This window comes from Ipomoea nil, unplaced genomic scaffold (genome assembly GCF_001879475.1).
Source record: "Ipomoea nil cultivar Tokyo-kokei standard unplaced genomic scaffold, Asagao_1.1 scaffold0688, whole genome shotgun sequence".
NCBI lineage: Eukaryota > Viridiplantae > Streptophyta > Magnoliopsida > Solanales > Convolvulaceae > Ipomoea > Ipomoea nil.
The window spans coordinates 1,841,762-1,861,737 of NW_017617116.1; the positions used below are offsets into that span (position 1 = coordinate 1,841,762).

At 35.5% G+C, this 19,976-nt stretch overlaps 2 protein-coding genes across 2 annotated transcripts; one reads left to right on the top strand and one right to left on the bottom strand.

The window, feature by feature from the left end:
* The first annotated feature begins 555 nt into the window (after positions 1-555).
* Positions 556-19,739, top strand: LOC109175308. Its single transcript, XM_019324557.1, has 2 exons — positions 556-1,262; positions 19,709-19,739. The coding sequence occupies exon 1, from the start codon at positions 690-692 to the stop codon at positions 1,233-1,235; it is 546 nt and encodes a 181-aa protein (XP_019180102.1). The 5' UTR covers positions 556-689; the 3' UTR covers positions 1,236-1,262; positions 19,709-19,739.
* Positions 3,972-7,818, bottom strand: LOC109175307 (inorganic phosphate transporter 1-4-like). Its single transcript, XM_019324556.1, has 2 exons — positions 7,645-7,818; positions 3,972-5,777 (listed from the first exon to the last, which is right to left on the bottom strand). Exon 2 carries the CDS (start codon positions 5,743-5,745, stop codon positions 4,159-4,161), a length of 1,587 nt encoding a protein of 528 aa, XP_019180101.1. The 5' UTR covers positions 5,746-5,777; positions 7,645-7,818; the 3' UTR covers positions 3,972-4,158.
* Positions 19,740-19,976: the final 237 nt, after the last annotated feature.

Consider the following 19,976-nt stretch of genomic DNA (forward strand, 5'->3'; position numbering starts at 1 on the left):
TAGTTGCGGATGATGCTCAACATTCTTCTACTATTTAACAATAGTCGCTCGCCACCCTAGTATCCATGATTGTTATACAATAGTTACAAAAAGCCTTGTACAACAGTCGCGAATTAGTTGTTCTGTACTAGTATCATGTGAACTCTTACAAGTCTACGATATCTCTAAAACCTACTAGGCCAAATATATCTTTTTTACCTAACTAGGGACCTCTTATAGGTGAATGGTGATTGGGCGTTCTTGTCTGCTGATAGTTGTGATGAAAAAGATAAGAAAGAAGAAAGTAGTCCATTATTGTGAGCTTTGCCAACAAGGAAATCCATTACAAAGTTCCAAATTAAAGGTGCTTTATTCAAATTTGTAACAAACTTAGGACCCAAGATCTTTGAATTCTATGGACCCACAACCCCTAAAATTAAACCCAACCGAAAGTTATAGGAGCCAAACTATTTTTCTTTTGAAAGGTAGGAGCCAAACAATTAAAAACCCATTTATTTGTTTTAAATATATATTTTACCTAATTAAGAAAAGAATAATGAGATAATTGACCAAAGTATCCAAAACCCATCAAGACCTGCAAATCTGCAATATATCTCTCTTCTCTACTCTCAAACCTCAAACCCTGCCTGTTCCTCTTCACCTTAAACAAATCAAAAAAAAAAAAAAAAAAAAAAAAAACAATCATTTGAATGTCCAGTTTCAACCTAGGAAAGAAGCTTCTACCCGCTAAGAAAGCGTGGAAGAGCTTCACTGCCACATTCCAATCAAAGCTCAAGCTCCGAAAAGCCATCAAACGAGCCAAGAAACGCTGCGTCTTCGCCTTCAACTACATCCGCCCTCTTCTCTCCCGAAAGTTTTACTCTTTGATTAGTTCCTCCAAACGCCCTCTGCAACGCCGCCACTTCCACCGCCCCAACTTTCCGGCGGCTATCTACGTGGACGAGCTTTTCCCTGACCCTCTCTCTGCTCCGCCGCCATGGCGTCGGAGCTCAGAACTGCCGCCAAAGCGCCGCTACGGCGGAGAAGAACAAAAGGTGGGGCCGAGCTGTAATAAGGTTGGAGAGAGTAGCAGCAATGGCGGCGGCGGCGGTGGATGGAGAGTTCCATCTTTACCGCATTTCAGAGGAGTGGATGAGAGGGCGGAGGATTTCATTTCTAAATTTCGTGAAGATATGAAGCTTGAAAGAGAGCAATCAATTCTTGATTTCCAGGAGATGCTGGCAAGAGGGGCTTAGAAAAGATTATATTAATCTTCTTTGAAAAAGTTTTTTACTGGCCGGGGAGGTAAAACAATTTATAAAATTCTCTTTTAAAAATACAATATAATATTTTATGACACGCAGAATTTTTCTAATAAAGAAAATAATATAATGATTTTGTTTTTGACTGATGAAGATGCGTAAATGATTCTTTCTTTCTTCAATATTGGTGAGTTTGTGGTTCACAAGTTAAGTTGTATAGGAATTGGGTTTGTGTGGGATTGTTAAATTTGTAATAATTTTTTTTTAAAAAATACATTCCATGCATGTGTACAAAGAAAGAAGTTATTCTTTCCTCCTGTAATGGGTGATGTTGCGTAAATGTGCCAATGACTTTGGTATTGAGTGTTTTTTTTTTTTTTTTTTTTTTTTTGCCTCTTTATTATTATTGGAGTGAAATATTTAACTATTTGTGAAATTTTAATTGATTATATGAATTTAAAAAGTTTTAATTAGACTTTCAAATTCAAAACAATTCGTGCAATTAATTCTTTTTTTTTTTTTCAAATTTAAGTGTCTAATATTACTTCAAAAAAAAAAGTGTCTAATATATTTATGGGTAAGTTTAAATGAGAACAAATCTGATAAAGAATGAAAATTAACCCTATCTGTTTATCTAGGTAAAGAAATATTTATGGGTAGGTTCAAATGAGAATTGAACAAGTTGCTAATAAAAAGTGAAAATTAATTAACTTCATCTGTTTATCTAGGTCACGAAAGGAAAATTAAAAGCAAAACATGTAACGTTTATGTAATTATAATGCATTTGGAATTGCCTGATAGACCATTCACGGATAACGACTATACTCGATCTGAATTTATTATAGCGAATATAATTCAAGTATGCGCATTATTAGTTATACACATATACGCTATCAATTAGTTTATAATGCACTATAATAATTATTATGGAGTAATTTTTTAGTCAATAGCTAATAATAATAGAACTACAATACTCAAATAAATACTTGTAATATATTATTATTTTTTGTCCATTTAATAAAAGTTATCAAGTTTAAAAGTTCCTTATGCTTTAAATGGTTACTTTTTTGACAACGTTTTAAATTGTTACTTGATTATTATATTCTTTATTTGTATTTAATGTAATTTAATAAAACAAATATTTTATCTTAAATTTTGAAGTTACGGTGGGAGAACATATTTTCCATCTATAAAAGTAATTATGTTACATTTTTTTTTAACTTGTTAAAAGAATAACATAAAAACCCTAATAATCATATTATATTTTAATATAATTCTACCATGTAAAGATAATTTCCATTAGTAGGCCACCACGCTCAACCAAACGACCTCGATGCTATTCTCAAAATACAATTGAAATCACCCAGTTGTTATATTATAGACCGCGGTGCATAATCGATTATGTACCGCGGCCCATATACGGCGCCGTTTCTTTAAGTAAAGAAACGGCCCGCCGTTAGAGTTAACGGAGTCCGTTTGTTTAGTGTATTAAACACTAACTGACACTACAATATATCCAAACCGACACTGCAGTTATATTAAAATGATACTGTAGTTATAGTGAAATGAAACTGCAGTGTATATAAACTGAAACTGAGTAATATTTCACATATTTGAGTGTATATTGTACAATGAAGCTGTAATTATATCAAAATGATCATGTAGTTGTGTTTTAATAAAACTATAGTGTATATAAAATAAAATTAAATAACATTTTCACATATTTGAGTCTATAAATATCGAATGAAACTATAGTTATATCGAAATGAAACTGTAGTTGTGTTCAACTGAAACTGCAGTGTATACAAAATGGCACTGAATAACAGAGTTACTTTTTACAAAAGGGTGCGAAACGGCGGATATAAACACTGTTAATTTTCATTTAAAAAAAAGACACGCGGTGCATAATCGATTATGCACCACGGTGCATAATATAATTTGCTGAAATCACCAAGGACAGCCCACTTTTCCTTCCCAATATGAGTCTCAAAGTACTCAATTATGTCTCTCCACAACTCTTGCCTAAGATTTCTATTACAGCTTACATAAACCCTCCCCTTAAACCCTAGATTAACATTATTTTAGCTTATTTGATTTTGATTTTCATCTAACCAAGTTTATGAATTATATTGTTTAATAGTTTGGAAAGATACTGGAAAACATGTTGGAATAATGAAGAGGTAGGGAGTAAGATAAAAAATTATTTAGTTAGGCAAGAGATTTTCAGCCATGGAGTAACTCATATTGAGGGGTGATTGGAAAAATATATGTCCACACCCATAATATATAAGCTAACATTAGCGTTAACAACAAGATGAAATATATATTTAATCAAGGGCAGTGATTGAAATATATGGCTGAAAAGCATATTGCTTAATGAGTCTTTTGTGGAAAATTGTGTAAAATATTTTAGTAGGATTGACAAATTGGACAATTGGTCAGGCAGAAAACTTGCCTATAACGGTGATGGAATTAATAAGTCCATTAAAGAAAATTATTCTTTTCAAAAATAAAAAAAACCCAGATGATTCCAGCTATGATTTGATCTCGCTCTTAGAGTTACTGGAGTGATAAATCATCAGTATGCAATTAGCTCACGGGTGATCCTAGTTTTTAGGTCGACACAAGAGATTCAATCCCCCACACAGCTACCTTTAAGTCAAGTTACGAACCAACTAGGCTAAGCCAAATTAATTAACTATATTGTAAATATATTGCAAATGTCCAATTAAACTCATATTAAGTGAAAAGTTTACCAGGCATCTTTCTTCTTTTCCATCTTTCAACACTGCTCAATTCTGGCCAATACTACAATACGTCTATAGTGCTACTTTGAGGCAATAACAATAGACATTAACGCAGTAAAACATACAGAAGAGCTTATTATATTTCATCTTATAAGCTATATATATAAACATCATATCTCTCTTGAATCTCCTTCTTCTCCATGGTTCTCCTTCGACAACTCTTCCAGCGATTTTCCTTTGGATTCCGGCACCAGTAGTGTGCACAGCATGCCTAAGAAGTTAATGCAACCCAGCACGATGAGAGAGTTCTTCACTCCGATCCCCGGCGGGTACCCTGCCTCGGTCTTCTTGGGGTCGGGGGACTGAGCTCCGTACAAGAATCCGAAAGCTCCGATGATGGCTCCGGCCTTGCCGGCGGCCGCGGATAGGCCGTGGCAGGTGGAGCGTAGCCGGGCGGGGAAGATCTCTGCAGGGACGATGAAAGTTGTGGCGTTTGGGCCGAAATTGGCGAAGAAGAAAGTTAGGGAGTACATGGAAACAAAGCCGATTCTGTTCTCCTTTTGAGTCCAGTGATTGTAGGGAATGGCTATGAGGAACATGAAAACGGTCATGAAGAAGAAACCAATTAATTGAATGGCGAATCGCCCCATTTTGTCGATCAGAGCCACCGTGAACCAGTACCCTGGCACCGTGCTACAAAGGGCGATTAAAGTTTGCGCCCTGGAAATTCTGTAAACCTCTTCAATAGCGTTCATGGTTGGGGCCGGAGGGATCCATCCAATCGCGCTGAAAATGTCTTTTTGAAAAAGATTTTGGCTGTAGAAAGCAATGTCTAGCAAGAACCAAGTGCTTGTTGTTCCCAGCAAGTGAAGTCCATGGCGGCGAAGAAATTCCTTTGAAAAAAGACCAAATTCGTTCCCCGGGTCTTTCGCTAGCTTCTCGATTTTCTCCTGTTCAGCTTCGATTTCCACTTGCAACACTTTAGACATATCGGAAGCCGCCCGTTTGGCGTTCTTGGCGACCAGGGCGGTGTAGCGGGCGGTTTCCGGCATCTTCATGCGCGAGTAATACGTCAGCGCCGCCGGCAAAGCGCCGAACATGAGGACTATACGCCACAGGAAATCAGCCTGCGGTGCAGTTGATAAAGAGGGGTTATCGTGGTAGGTCGGTGCCGGAAACGCGGACTTGAAGGCGGCGGCGGTGATGATTGCGACCAACCCGCCAGCCAAAATCCCGAAACCTTGCATTGCGAAAACGGCGGCGATGAACGCGCCGCGAGTCTTCTTGTTTGCGTACTCCGACATGATGGTGGCGGAGAGCGGGTAGTCGCCGCCGATGCCAAAGCCGAGCCAGAAGCGGAAGAAGCAGAGAGTAGCCATGACGCTCTTTGGGGTACGGCCGCAGGATAGCCCGGACGCGACGGAGCAAATGACCATGATCATAAGGGTCATCCCGTACACCTTCTTCCTCCCCATCTTGTCCCCTAGCCACCCGAAAAACAGCTGCCCGGCGAGGGTGCCGCATAACGCGACGCCGTTGACGGCGGCGGAGACGTTGGGCGGCAGCGTCCCTGGCTTGGGCGCACCGTCGACGTGGTAGTAAATCCGGCCCAGCAATTTGGTGACTAGAGAAATGCAGAAGAGATCATAGGCGTCCGTGAAAAACCCCATCCCAGCAATCACAATGGCTGTGAAATGATACCATTGTGTTTTAGCAACATCAAGGGCATTCAACACTTGTAATTGATCCCCTGCCATTCACACCAACTCCTCCGACTGCTACTAAAATCCTGCAAAAGTCGCACAATACCAAAGAAAATCATCAAATCAAACAACAAGCTAAGATAAGCCACTTCTAGAGAGTGAAATTATGGTATATATTTCTAACTGATGGATATATTAGAGACGATCTGGACCAAACTAACCCAAGGAGAAGTAGAGGCGACCCAAAGGACGTGCCAGCCTTGGGATGGCTCGGGGTAGCCCCGGGTTGAGGCAACGAGGCGGCCTCAGCCTGGGGTGGCCTTGACCGGAGGCAGCCTCAACCTAGGGTGACCTCGGCGGGAAGCAGCATCGGCCTTGTGTGCTACATGCCGGACGCGGTCAAGGAGGATCCAATGGTCCGCCCTATTCTCATGCGGGTGATTAGGAGAAAATCTTGTATAAATTAGCTCATTATTGTCTTGACGAAGACATCTGATCTTTCAATCATTCTCTCACTTTGTAATCATTTTACCCCACTATTATTATTATTATTAATTATTAATTATTAATTATTAATACAAATATTGTCTCCGCAATACATATTCCTTGTCTTTACTATTTATTATTCATTTTTTTATTTCTATCATTATTGGGTTAAGTAAATTTAATCCATCCCCAGTGAATGCCATCCCTAAAATCTTGCCAATTGGCTATTAGTCATTGCAAATGTGTATATATGTATGGAATATACTATAAATAATTACAATTTTCTATATTAATCTTCTAAAAATCCTTTTTAATGAAATCAAGTATGGAGTACTTTTCCTTTCAAAAAAAAAGTATGGAGTACAATTTATAACTGACTGGAAAAAACACTCCATATATTTTCTCCAATAATATCCTTAAAATTTAAGAGATTTTTTTTGTTTTGTTTTGTTTTGTTTTGTTTTGTTTTGTTTTGTTTTTTTTTTTGTTTTTTTTTTTTGTTTTTATTGAATTACATCAAATACAAATAAAGGAGATATGAAGAATATAATGTACAAGGTAATAATTCCTGCCTGGCAGGGCCAAGAACAATTTAAAACATAGGGAAATTTTTTTAACCTGTTAAAATAATATCTGTTATTAAATGAGATTGTAATTAGTAGTTATTATTGAATAAACGTTTAATAATTAATGGGATTCTGCCACATGCAAAAACGGTAGACATGGTTACACACTTACACGTACACTTGAAGAAATTAAAAATCTAGGACAATTTTAGATGAAAAATTTATTCGTTTTTATTAATTTAACTAGTATTTTTTATGCGCTATGCTCAAAAAATAGGTGCTCAATATTAATAGATTATATTAAAATTTTAAATTTATTTAGATTTTAGATTTTTAAATTATTCTAAATAATAATAATAATAATGTAAATCATTTTTTATAAATTTGATATTTATATTTGTGTAATAATTAACATATAACTCAAATTTTTAATGTGTATATATTATTATTAATGAAGACGATAAGAAAATATATGGTAGATGCATGTGCATGGTAACAATAGTGGAAAGGATAACGGAAGTTATAACGGTAGGGGTATGTAAGTTCAAAATATTTTAATGTACAACCTTTATAGCATAATGTACAAAAAAAAATCTTAACGGAAAAACGAACATAAATCAGGGGTATAACTTTCATTCACACTTATTATATTTTTAGATTTAGATTTTAGATTAGATTAGACAATGCGATATGATCGTACTAAAAAAATGTGATATGATCAATTTTTTTATTTTATTTTTATTTTTATTTTGATAAAAGCCATTTTAGTAGAAGGCATGCACTGAAAAATTTTGGGAGATGTATGAGAAGATGACGAAGAAATCAAAACCCATAAGTTGGATGTCTACATTATTATAACAAAAATAATTAATGTAAAAAAAGTGATGAAAAAGAAGCTAACCAGGTGATGAATGGTAGCAAGCACCGAAAGAGAAGAAGTTGATGGTGTTATGGAGGGAGAGTGGGAGAGGAGAGCTGGTGGGTATTTAAGTGGAAGGGAGAGAATCTAAGTTGGGCATATTCCTTCTCTTTGGATCTACAGCTAATATACTATAGTTGAGATGGGTATATGAAATGTTTAGTTGGGTTTAATTTGTATAGTAATAATGGTAATATAATTAAATGGCTAGGTCTATATTTGGATGGAAAATTATTGTGTGGACCATTATTAACACAGTGTTGTGTAGATTATAACAAAAATATATTTTTAATATACTAAAAGTATATTACTCGTGTACTGAATGTACATTATATGATATAATATACATTCAGTATATAAATAATGTATTTTTACCTGAGTGCAATGTACATTTTTAATATACTAAAAGTACATTATTTATATACTAAATGTACATTATTTGATAGTATGATCCACACAACAATGATTGTATTTGGATAGTGTAAAATGGAGTGGTAGTTATTCAACATGCAATTGTTATACCATGGAAAACAGTCTATTTTGTATATTGTGGACTTTAATTTAAAAATTATGTGTATGCATACATGCAGTTGTATATTCTGTACCTACATTTAAACGTTTATGTGCTTTTAAATAAATTGAAGGCACATAACATGTTAGCTACAGACACATAAAATGATAACTACAGACACATAAACTGTTAACTACAAGTACAAAATATCTTAACTGTAGACACAATATATTGTTAACACTTAACATATTATGTGTTTGCAGTTAACATATTATGTACATGCAGTTAATATATAACTTATGTGTATGTAGTTAACATGTTATGTTCCTTCAATTTATTTACAGACATCTAAACCATTAACTGCAAATACAAAATATTTCAACTGCAAATATAATTTACGTTCATCCTGCTTTTGTATTTATCGAAAAATAAGTGTAGTATAGGTCTACCAAGTTAACATAGCTTCTCTTTATAATTCAAAAAGTCACACTTGTGTGTGACGGATCAGATCAATATAAAAATATAATACTTATATTAAAAAATGCAATACAATACTAATTAAGAATAAAGTATTTGTTACTTATAAGAAATTAAAAGTGTAATACTTTTACATTTTGGTGTAAAAACATTACATTTTTATCTAAAATATTACACTTTCTTTTGTAAGTAATGTTAGTAAGTGTTTATTACTTATAAAGGAAAATGTAATATTTTTGAGGAAATTATAATACTTTTAAATCAAAATATAAAAGTATTACATTTTTCATCAAAAGTATTATATCTTCCCATATAAGTAATAAACATTATTTTCTTATTAGTATTACATTTTTCAGTATAAGTATTCGACATTTTCATTTTGACTTGACATGTCTCACGTACAAGAATACGTGAGACGTCTCACACAAGTGTTTAACAAAAAAAAATCACTCATCTCCTTAAAGCACGACTCCTCCCTAGTACTTCGTGTAAGATTTCCCCTAATAATATATATTATATATTATATATTACGGCCTTAATTAAGTGGTGCAAGTTGACTAGGCTTATTAAGTGGTCTGGTTGGACTGAATAACTAGAAGTTGTTAGTCAACCAGACTCTGTGCCTAATATAATCCTGGATTGATGGGATACAGGATGATGGATGTTAGCACATTCAGTTACGGTACTCAGACTGCTCAGTAGATACCAATACACCATCTAGGGTTCTGAGTCAGGTCTGAGGCAATACATGGCTAACGGTCTACCGTTAAGAGGCAACACAACAACGGTCTACCGTTAAGAGGCAACACAACAGGAACATCAACTATGGCTGGAGATTATCACGGCTACGCTTCCGCTATCATACGAGGTCAGGTTTCTCGTATACTATGGTTTATTATAGTTAGACTATTTAGATCTAACATTTGGTTTCAGAGCCTTTATCAATCTCTGCCTGGTTGATTGTTTTGCCTTAATCAACATTAATTTTTATATACACATGGAGTTTAATTTGTATATATTTGTATGCTGGATTCAAATCTAACATTAAGCTCAAAATAAGTTATTGAGTATGTATACATGTGTATACTGTGTTGTGTACGTATTTCATTTTGAATCTTCAAGCATCATATATATAGTTTGATTAATTATATATGAAATTATGAGCTTGTTTGCCGTGTTTTGGGAACCACCATGAGTTCCGTCGGAGAATCGTTGGTACGCAGTGCTATTGAGCACTACATGTAGCACCGGTCACTAGTTGCGCGGTGGGGCGTTGCGGCCTTGTTGCTAGTGGTGGAGAAACAAAGCTAGTATAGAATTACGACAGTCATAGACCTATGTCTTTTAATATTAAAGAGCAATTTACATTTTTATTTATCATATTTATTTGCCTTATTTAATATTATACATATTAATTTTGGTATGGTAATTACATTAGGTTTAATATTACCATGTTAATTTGACTTTAATTAATATTGTATATTATTTTGACAAATGGTAAATATATGGTAATTGCTTATTTTGGAATATTAATGCCATTTAGTTCTCCTATTAATTTTGGTATTAAATTCATTGTTAAATTATCATTCAATTTGGAGCAAATATTAAGTTTTAATTTGCTGTTTGAATTTTAATTTAATGTTAAGTTGTATATTAAATTGCCTCAAGTATTGCAATTTATTTAGGATATATGAGTTAATAATATATTAATATGCAAATTCAAGCATGCTATGTATATCTATTAAATAATTATTTTATTATTATATATAATTATGCATTCATAATAGCATGCATTAAGGTTGGATTTAACATATTATTAACTCATAAATTCTTTATGAAAATATCATTTAATTTTAGATCCTTTGACCAATTTTAGGTATTATGACCTACTAAAGTAGCTTGTTTGGTTTCCCTTTAATTTGAGCACATTTTAGTTTTATGTGTCTTTAGGGACTTTAGAACCTGTTTTGAACAAGCTATTTGGGACCTATCTTGGGTCATTAAAGGATGGATCCCACCATTTTGATTGATATTTTAATAATAATTATAGCTCCTTATAACATGTTTATTAAATTTTAATTATTACTAACTACCATATTTTGGTATTCATCGTTGGTAATAATATTAAGTTTTGAGTCTACTTCAGTATTAGACCTTTTTCCATCCATGTTATAATTCACTTAGGCCATTGAGGTTTACGAGCCTAATTTGAGTGATCAAGTGCTATAATTATTGTCTTGGCCTGTTTTTGAGACATTGAGGATTTAAGGATTTAATTGTTATTTTGGCCATTAAGAATTACAAACTATTGTTTAAGTTGATTAATTTTTAATCTATCAATAGTTTTTCGGGGCCTTAATAATAAGGAATAAGGGTCAAATAGGCCACTGAAGTGCACTCAAAACTACAATTGGGCCACTGAACTCAAAAAACCTGCAATTAAGTCCCTGAATCAACCAACAACGTGCAATTTTGCCAATTTCCCAGTTTTACAAGTTTGTTACCGGTAATTTGCCAACTTGGATTCCATGTGGGATTTTTTTTCTTCTTATTTAATATATATATATATATATATATATATATATATATATATATATATATATATATATATATATATATATATATATATATTAAAAACTAAACCTAATAAAATAGTTTATAAAACACTGGAATACTTACCAAAAGAGAGACAGTACGTTTGCGATCTTTCTCCATCCCCATCCAACTTCATCGCAACTCTGAACCCTAGGGAAGGACCGAGGTTCATCGCAAAAATTTCAGATCGTCAAACCACCGTACTATACGACACTAGGGAAGGACGTGGGTGATTCTTCAACAATGTCTTCATTAAATTCCAGATTTTCTCCATCTTCACCCAACTTCACGAGGCGTAATGTCAACTTGCATTATGAGCCTGCTTTGTATTGCAAATGTGGGTTGAAATCTCCATTATGCATAGCTCGTGATAATGGCCGGAAATTCTTTGGTTGTCAACACACTGCAACTGGACCCCATTTGCACAAACACACTGCAATTGGACCCCAACAGACCAAACACACTGAAATTGGACCCCATTTGCACACAAAAAATCATTTAATCTAGAAACATTCAACCACATCTGTAATAAAATACTCAACTACTTCCACTATGTACGACAAAGAAGGATCACATTTTTGAGTAAATCAAAAACTTGCTGGTATTTTAGAATACATATTCAATGAATACAACTAATCAAGTACAGACAAGAAGGTAACGCAATCCCCATAACCATAAATCCTACAACACCCAATCTTGAACAAAAAGTAAGAACCCACGACTATAAACCCTAGAAACAACTTATTTGCATTTCTTACAAAAATATAGTATTGTAAGACAAAAGTATACGATATAGGTGACTTACTTGGATTTGCAATAGCTTGGGGTCGCCAATGGTAGAATTTCGGACAAGGTCACCGGATTTTGCGCTTAGAGGAGTCGTCAATGGCAGTTGCTCTCATAGTCTCAGAAATTTTCGCGATGGACAGAGAGAAATAGAGAGTTGATTTGTTTTAACATAAAATGGGATATTAAAATAATGCCACATGTGTTTGTATTTTTTTTGTTAAAAAAAAAATTAAAATCCCACATGGAATCCAAGTTGGCAAATTACCGGTAAGAAACCTTTAAAACTGGGAAATTTACAAAATTGCATGTTGTTGGTTGATTCAGGGACTTAATTGCAAGCTTTTTGAGTTCAGTGGCCCAATTGTAGTTTTGAGTGCACTTCAGTGGCCTATTTGACCCTTATTCCTAATAATAATATTAACTCTTTAATTTTATGGCAAAAGCAATATAGTTGGTGTATTGTTTATTTAACGGTAATTTGGTTAAACTTCAGTCTCCCTAAGTATCATAATAGTCATGGTTAATTATTATGTGGTAAAATTGAGATTAGTATTTGGCATCCCTTGATTACAGTTTTGCCATTTATTAAGTTAAATTTGGCATTATTAATTACTGTTATTAAGTTTAGGGGCTAATCCCGTTTATTACCTCTTCATAATAATTATTATTTCATGGTAATCTACTATATTTGGTACATTGGTATGATTACATGCTTCATTTTAATGACTATGAATGTTGGTAATTAAGCCCTACCAATAACTTTGCTAACGTACCATTGGACGCTGCATCGAGTTTGTTGACATCGACAGTGAAGATGGGAGAATTCTGGAGTTTTTCTTCTCTTGTGGATCATCATCGTTGTTAGCGCAATGGAGATATGCGGTTTGCATCATTAAGGTTAGCCATTAATTATCTTTTACGGTTATTTTTGATAATTAGTGCTACAGTTATAGTTAAACCGCTAATTTGGACTAGTCACATATTTTATTCTTTAGAAAAATGGAAACATTAAAAGGTGCATTACCATACTTTACTTTGTCGTTAGTATTAATGTTAATAGTGATTATAATGTTACTTATTACTATTAATAATTAATTAATGATTAATGATGACATTAATATTCTTATGGTATTCAGATGTGTACCTTGAACTGTTTCCAAATAAATTTATGTGACAATATTCCAGTCATAAAATAATTTTCTTGACATTAAAGATTTTCGGACTTCAAATTTTATTAAGTTTTCAAAATTTTATCCGAAAATGTTTATAAATGTTAGCGGTTTTAACCATTGTTTTTCCATATTTAGTCGCCTACCTAATGTGATAATATTATTATTGCAATTTATTGCTATTCTGATTATTTGCAATTTCGCCATTAATAATAATAATATTATCAACTGGGTTATGGAGAGTGATTTTGAATCAATTTAGTAATCTTGGAAAAACATATTTGCTAGGCAATTGACTTTTGCCATTAATTCCATAATTCATTTAGTTCTGATTGCCCATGTTTGGTTAAGTATGAATAAATGAATATTTTGTTTAAATTCATATCCTTCATCTCAAAGCTCAAGGTGAAGCAGTATGGTGTATCGTTGTAACAGGCTGGGCTCATCCGACCAAAGCTAGTACTAGTGAGGATGGAACTCGAGTGACGAAACCTGAAATTAAATGGACTCAAGCTGAAAAAAATGAGTGCTGGATACAACGATAAGGCACTAGACATTATTTATGGGCTAATTCATGAAAGTCAATTTCCTATTGTTGCAGGCTATGATTCAGCTAAAGGCGCATGGGAAGCTCTAGAGGCGACCTATGAAGGCACAACGTCGGTGAAACAATCGAAATTGCAACTGGTACAGTCAGATTTCGAGGAGCTCCGAATGAATGAGGATGAAACCATCGTGACCTTTCACACTCGTGTGCAAGAGCTAGCAAATCGAGCTATGGTCCTCGGAGAACCGTTCACTCAAGAAAAGTTGGTGAAAAAAATTCTACAATCTCTACCACCTCGGTTCCGGATGAAAGTTACAGCTATACAAGAACATGACAACTGGGAGAAAAAAACCGTAACACAACTAATGGGGAATCTAAGAACTTATGAGATGGAAATCTTAACAGACCACACGAAAAAACAAAAAACTGTAGCTTTTTCCGCTGAGGAAAATAATTGTATACCTGATTTCTGACTAAACAGTTTTCTAAAATTTTGAAACAGGTATCAAAAGGTTCACGCAACAAGTATACGCAAAAGGGAGCATCATCATCTAAAGCGGGTCCTAAGTTAGGATCGTCAACCTTTAAACCTTCTGGTTCACGTCCAGGACAGTCCAAAGAGAAACCCAACAGTAAAGGGATCAGATGCTATGAATGTGAGGGCTTCGGACATGTACAAGCAGAGTGCCCCACCTATCTTCGACGCAAGAAATCTATGTCAGCAGTTACTTGGAGTGATGATGACTCGGACGGTGAAATAGGAGGATCTGATCCAGACGAAATTTCTGGTAATTTTGTTGCCTTTACTGCACATATGGCTGCTGGACCGTGTCATGAAGATGTTGCTGATTCAGAGGGAGGCGAATATATCTCTGCAGAAGATTTAGAGTCAAGTGAATTATCTTTTGAAATTGAGTTTAATAAGTTGTATCCCAAATGGGCAGCACTAAGGAAAGAAAATCGTAGATTAACTAGTGAAATAGGGATTGTAACAAATTCAAAGAAAGTATCAAACTCAAATAGCCGATAGGGATCTGCTTCTTAAAGAGGCATTGGCCCGAGAAGAAAAACTTAATCAAGAGGTATAGACTCTGAAGCAGGAGCTGAACACCTACAAACGCCAAATTCAAATGATGGATACCACGTCTACACTTGACGAGATCCTTGAGTCTGGAAGAAAAACTTCTGCAAAATTTGGTCTAGGTTTCACAGGAAACAGCTCAAAGGATAAAACGGTGTTTGTCAAAGCGTCAGGCCCTGGTCGAGGAGATATTCCAGAATCCAGCACAACGACACATAGCGTTGGTACAGTAAGATCACTCAAGCCATATTATAAATCCTATAACCCGGTATGTCATTATTGCAGGTTACGGGGTCATACCAGACCTGAATGCTACTACTTTTACAAGGATCAAAGGATCGAGAAGTTCAAACACAAGAACATCCAACCCTTTACAAGACAAATCTGGGTTAAAAAGACTGATTATATCTCATTTGTCTCTTTTCACTCCAAAAGTACATGTCGAGAAGAAAAATGGTACTTCAATAGCGGGTGTTCCTGTCACATGATAAGAAATGCCAAATTTCTGAGTAACGTAAATACAAGCAAAGGTGAAGTTACCTTTGGTGACGGTATAAAAGGACAAGTCACTGGTATAGGCACGCTAAACGTAGTTGGTCTGCCAAAAGCAGAACTCGATTTCACTCAGCACAACAGAAGTTGAGTATATAGCGGCGGGTAGTTGTTGTACACAATTACTCTGGATGCGCCAGATGTTAATAGACTATGGTATAGAACAACATAGTATGACATTGTTCTGTGACAACACCAGCGCAATCAACATCTCTAAAAATCCAGTCCAACACTCCAGGAAGAAACACATAGACATTCGTCACCACTTTATTCGTGAACTAGTCGAAGAGAAAGAAATTATTTTGGAATATATTCCAACAGATAAAAATCTTGCAGACTTATTCACCAAGCCGTTAGACAAATCGAGATTTGAACTACTTAGAGCTGCACTTGGAGTTTGCAATCCCACGGCTTAATATACCAAACCAGGTATTACAAATAATTACTAATTAATTTTTTTCGTTAACATGGCTGTTTGTTTAACTTTGTTGCAGAAGGGCTCATTCAACTATTTTAACCCATAATGTTTTCTTTTCCCCAAATTTAATACCAGTTAAAACCTTTTCCAAACCTCTATCCCAAATTTAACGTCTCACACCCTCTTGTTACCTTATACGGCTCATATACCCTTCCACATTTATTTTTATCCTCAAAATTAGATCTTAAACTTAGATACAAACTCTATCATCCACAATCCTCTCCTATTATAACTCTACTTTCTAGCCTTACAACCTAGTCATCCCTTACCCTACTTTCACGCCTTTTGAGAACCACATCTTCACCGCCATCCATCACCAAAATAATTCGTTGTTTCTTTGTCTCGCATACCCACCAAAACGGTCACTTTCATCTTCATCCTTAGAGCTTCCTTCTAAAACACTTCAACAATGGAAGGAGACAATCCTTTTGCAATCTTCACCACGAAATCGGAAAGATTAGATCTCCTTCGACAGATTATCGACGCCGATTCACCCCTCACATATGATGATACAGATCGAGTGCTTGCCACGGTTAGATTACATGAAAGTTTCCTTGAAGGCCTTTCAGACAAAGAAACAAGACAAATCCAAGCTCTCACCCGATTCATCTCAGCCGAGTCGTGGACTCTTCCGGCGGATTTACCCAAACCGCCTCCATCCCCGGAAAATATGGTAGTATCCTCACCTTTAGATGTCAATGTTTCGGCCTCTATAAAATTAGATTTCAATATTTCTTTGCCAGAACAGTTTGTGTTTACCATTCTCTCTAGTGATATGTGTGCCCCTTCCTTTCCTATACATGGAGATCCATATGATCCTTCTTCACATAAATTGCCTGAAAATCTTGTGCCATTTTCTGATTTTGTGCATGCTATGTCCACACCCTTCTCCATTCGAAATATTAACCAATTTGTGTCTCACATGACTTGTGCTGCATTCTCTTTTCCCATAACCATTCCAGTCTCATCATCAAAATTAGTAGAGGTTCTCATCCCTGTGTCAACCTCACATGACTCTGTTCCTATCATCTCTGTGCCCGTGGGCATAGCTTCCCGAAAAGGGAAAGAAAAAATTGTTTTTTTCAGGTACAGCCGAGAAAAGAAAAATTGAAGCATTGGATGATGTTACCTGTTTGTCTGATTCAAAGCAACAAAAAAGAGGGTCCACATTGCCACCTAAGATGACAAGGTCCAGATAAGTTTCAGACCCTGTACCAAGTCCAGCCCCTGCACAAGCGACTGCTGCTGTCCTTTCTGGCTCAAAGACGAAAAAATCCAAGAAGACATACCATCCGATTTTACTGTCTCCAGCTTTGATGTCTGACTGGAGAGTTCATGCTACTAGGGAATTTATTCTGAAGAAGTCCATCAATGTGGAAGACTTGATAGAAAAATGCAATATTGTACTTATCTTGCGAGATCAATGCCTGCTTGCCTCACTTGTTCATGTTGGACCATATTCCACATGGCTCACTGCCGAGTTTTACACGAATTTGTCTTTGGATACTTTTTCGGAGGGGTCACCCCGGTTTCAACAAGTTTTCATCCGGGATAAATGGTATCCCTTAAGTCTAGCCGTGATCAATTCCTATTTGGGCACCCCAAATCACCCGGCTGCTCCTGACCCGAGTCCTAATCACCTAGTCGCTGCTTTAACTCACAACAAAGAAGTCACTTGGCCTAGAACCGGGCTCAAAAGCCTAAAGCTCACCACAGTCTACTCAGTTCTTTTACGGTTTGCCTCAACAAATTAGATACCGGCTGTTCGACATCACCTTGTGTCTGACCAACTTGCTGCCCTCCTTTACAAGATCAGGAACCGCATTCATTTCAACCTTGGAGATTCCGTTTCCCAGTTTAAAAGAAGGGAAGCTAAGGTACATCTTCCGTTTCCCAGTCCAATTTTTGGGATTCTACAGGAACATGAGTTCAAGCCCGACAAAGATGAGGTGGTAACTGCTCATGACTCGGTCTATCAATATGATGATCATTTAACCCATAAGGAACACTATGATGATCGAGCTACACTCGTGATCACTCCCGGCGCACCAACTGCCACGCCCCTTGTGTCTGCCCCTGCATCATTTGCTGACACTGTTTCAGCTCCAAATCCACGTCCTAAGGCAGTGTTCAAGGAGCCACAGATGCTCATGGATCGACGTCAAATAGTCCTCACTCTTCAAGCATCGATCGCTCAGCTTCGAACATCGGTTGCTTCTCAACAAATTACTATCGATGGCTTAGAAAATTTAAGAGATGCTCAGTTGGAAGAAATAGCCAGAATAGAAGCCATCTATTCTCGAATTCAGTTTAATACTGGCACTGGCACTGGTTTTGTTTCTGATAGCGGTGACTCTGAGTCGGGCACCCCGTCTGCAAGTTAATCCAATCCACTAATATGATGTTCACCATATTTTGTTTGTCATTTATTTGGCAAAAAGGGAGAGTATTGGAGAAAGGGAGAGTATGGGAGTATTTGGTAAGTTTTTTGGTACAGTTTGATATGGATGTTAATCTTTGGTTCGGATGCTATTAATAACTTTTGGTATGACTTGAGTATGAATGTCTTGGTATATTTGGTATGTTGACTGCATGGTATGAATCGATTTTAATTGGAATGCATATGAAGAAAAGAAACCTCTAAATTAGGGGGAGTAATTCAAATTACAGTATGGAAAACGTGACATATATGGTATGTTTTGATACAACACTATTTCGTGCATGATTCACTATTTGTTAATTGGATGAAGTATGTGAGTCAACATCAACTAAGGTCCAAAATAAAATCCCACACACAAATAAGCTTTGGTCTGGTCCTAAAAGAATTTAATTGCACATTTGCTTTCTTTATATGTTCAGTACGTATACTATGGGATGTTAATAAAATATTCGTTATTTTTCCCAAAGTATAATGATACTATTGTTTTACCAAATAAATTGCCAAAGGGGGAGATTGTAAGTGTACAAATTAGTACACGTTAGATTGGCTAATTTATTAGTTTATTTTATTAGTATGTAATGTTAATTAGTATGAGTTGTAATTAGTATTATTGGACCAAGCTAAAATGTGTGGTGGAGATTTCTCTTTAATGAGTTGAACCAAGCACAAGTCTAAAGATCTCAAATTAAAGAATATGTGGTTGAGAAGAATTCAAGCCACATGTGAAAGCTACAATCAAGGATTGGAGAAATGGAATTTCGTACAGTATATAAGGAAGGGAAAACGAAAGAGGAAGTTGCCAATTCTGAAATTCTAATCACATACGCAAGCTTCCTATATCACTCCTTTAATATTTATTGAGTTATATTTATGATTAATTCTGGACTTCAAGTCAGTACCTATGACAGATGAAGCATTACACCAAAGATGGTTATGGCATGCACGGTTCAGTCCTGAATAGGTGTTAGGAAGAGTTGTAGTGGTAAAGGCTGTGAGCCATTTGCAGTTACCTCTTGTAATACTTCGTGGTGAACATCTATAGTGGATTGGGCAGACGTGGGTTGCCCCGCAGACGTAGGAGAAGTGCTCTAAACTGCGTAACAATTATACTGTGTCTTTACTTTATTTATGCTTTCAATTTCGTTATTTATTCTTTGATTAAATTGATTTAGGAATAAGGTTCAAATTGGCCACTGAACGTAACCTGAAAATGCAATTAGGCCACTGAACGAAAAAAAATGCAATTAGGCCACTGAACACTCAAAAAATGTGCAATTTCACCTGATAGCAGGTTACCATCAATTTTAGCAGGTTATCTGCTTACGTGGCAGCTGAGTTGGCATTTTTAATAAATTTTAATAATAAATTTTTATTAATTTTTTTTAAAAAAAATAAAAACAACTTTATTTTATTTTTTATTTAATTTTTTCCAATTTTTTAATAAAATTAATTATTAAAATTAATTATTAAAAATTATTAAAAATGCCAACTAAGCTGCCACGTAAGCAGGTAACCTGCTAAAATTGATGGTAACCTGCTATCCGGTAAAATTGCATACGTTTGGAGAGTTCAGTGGCCTAATTGCACATTTTTTGAGTGTTCAATGGTCTAATTGCACTTTTTTTTCGTTCAGTGGCCTAATTGCATTTTCAGGTTACGTTCAGTGGCCAATTTG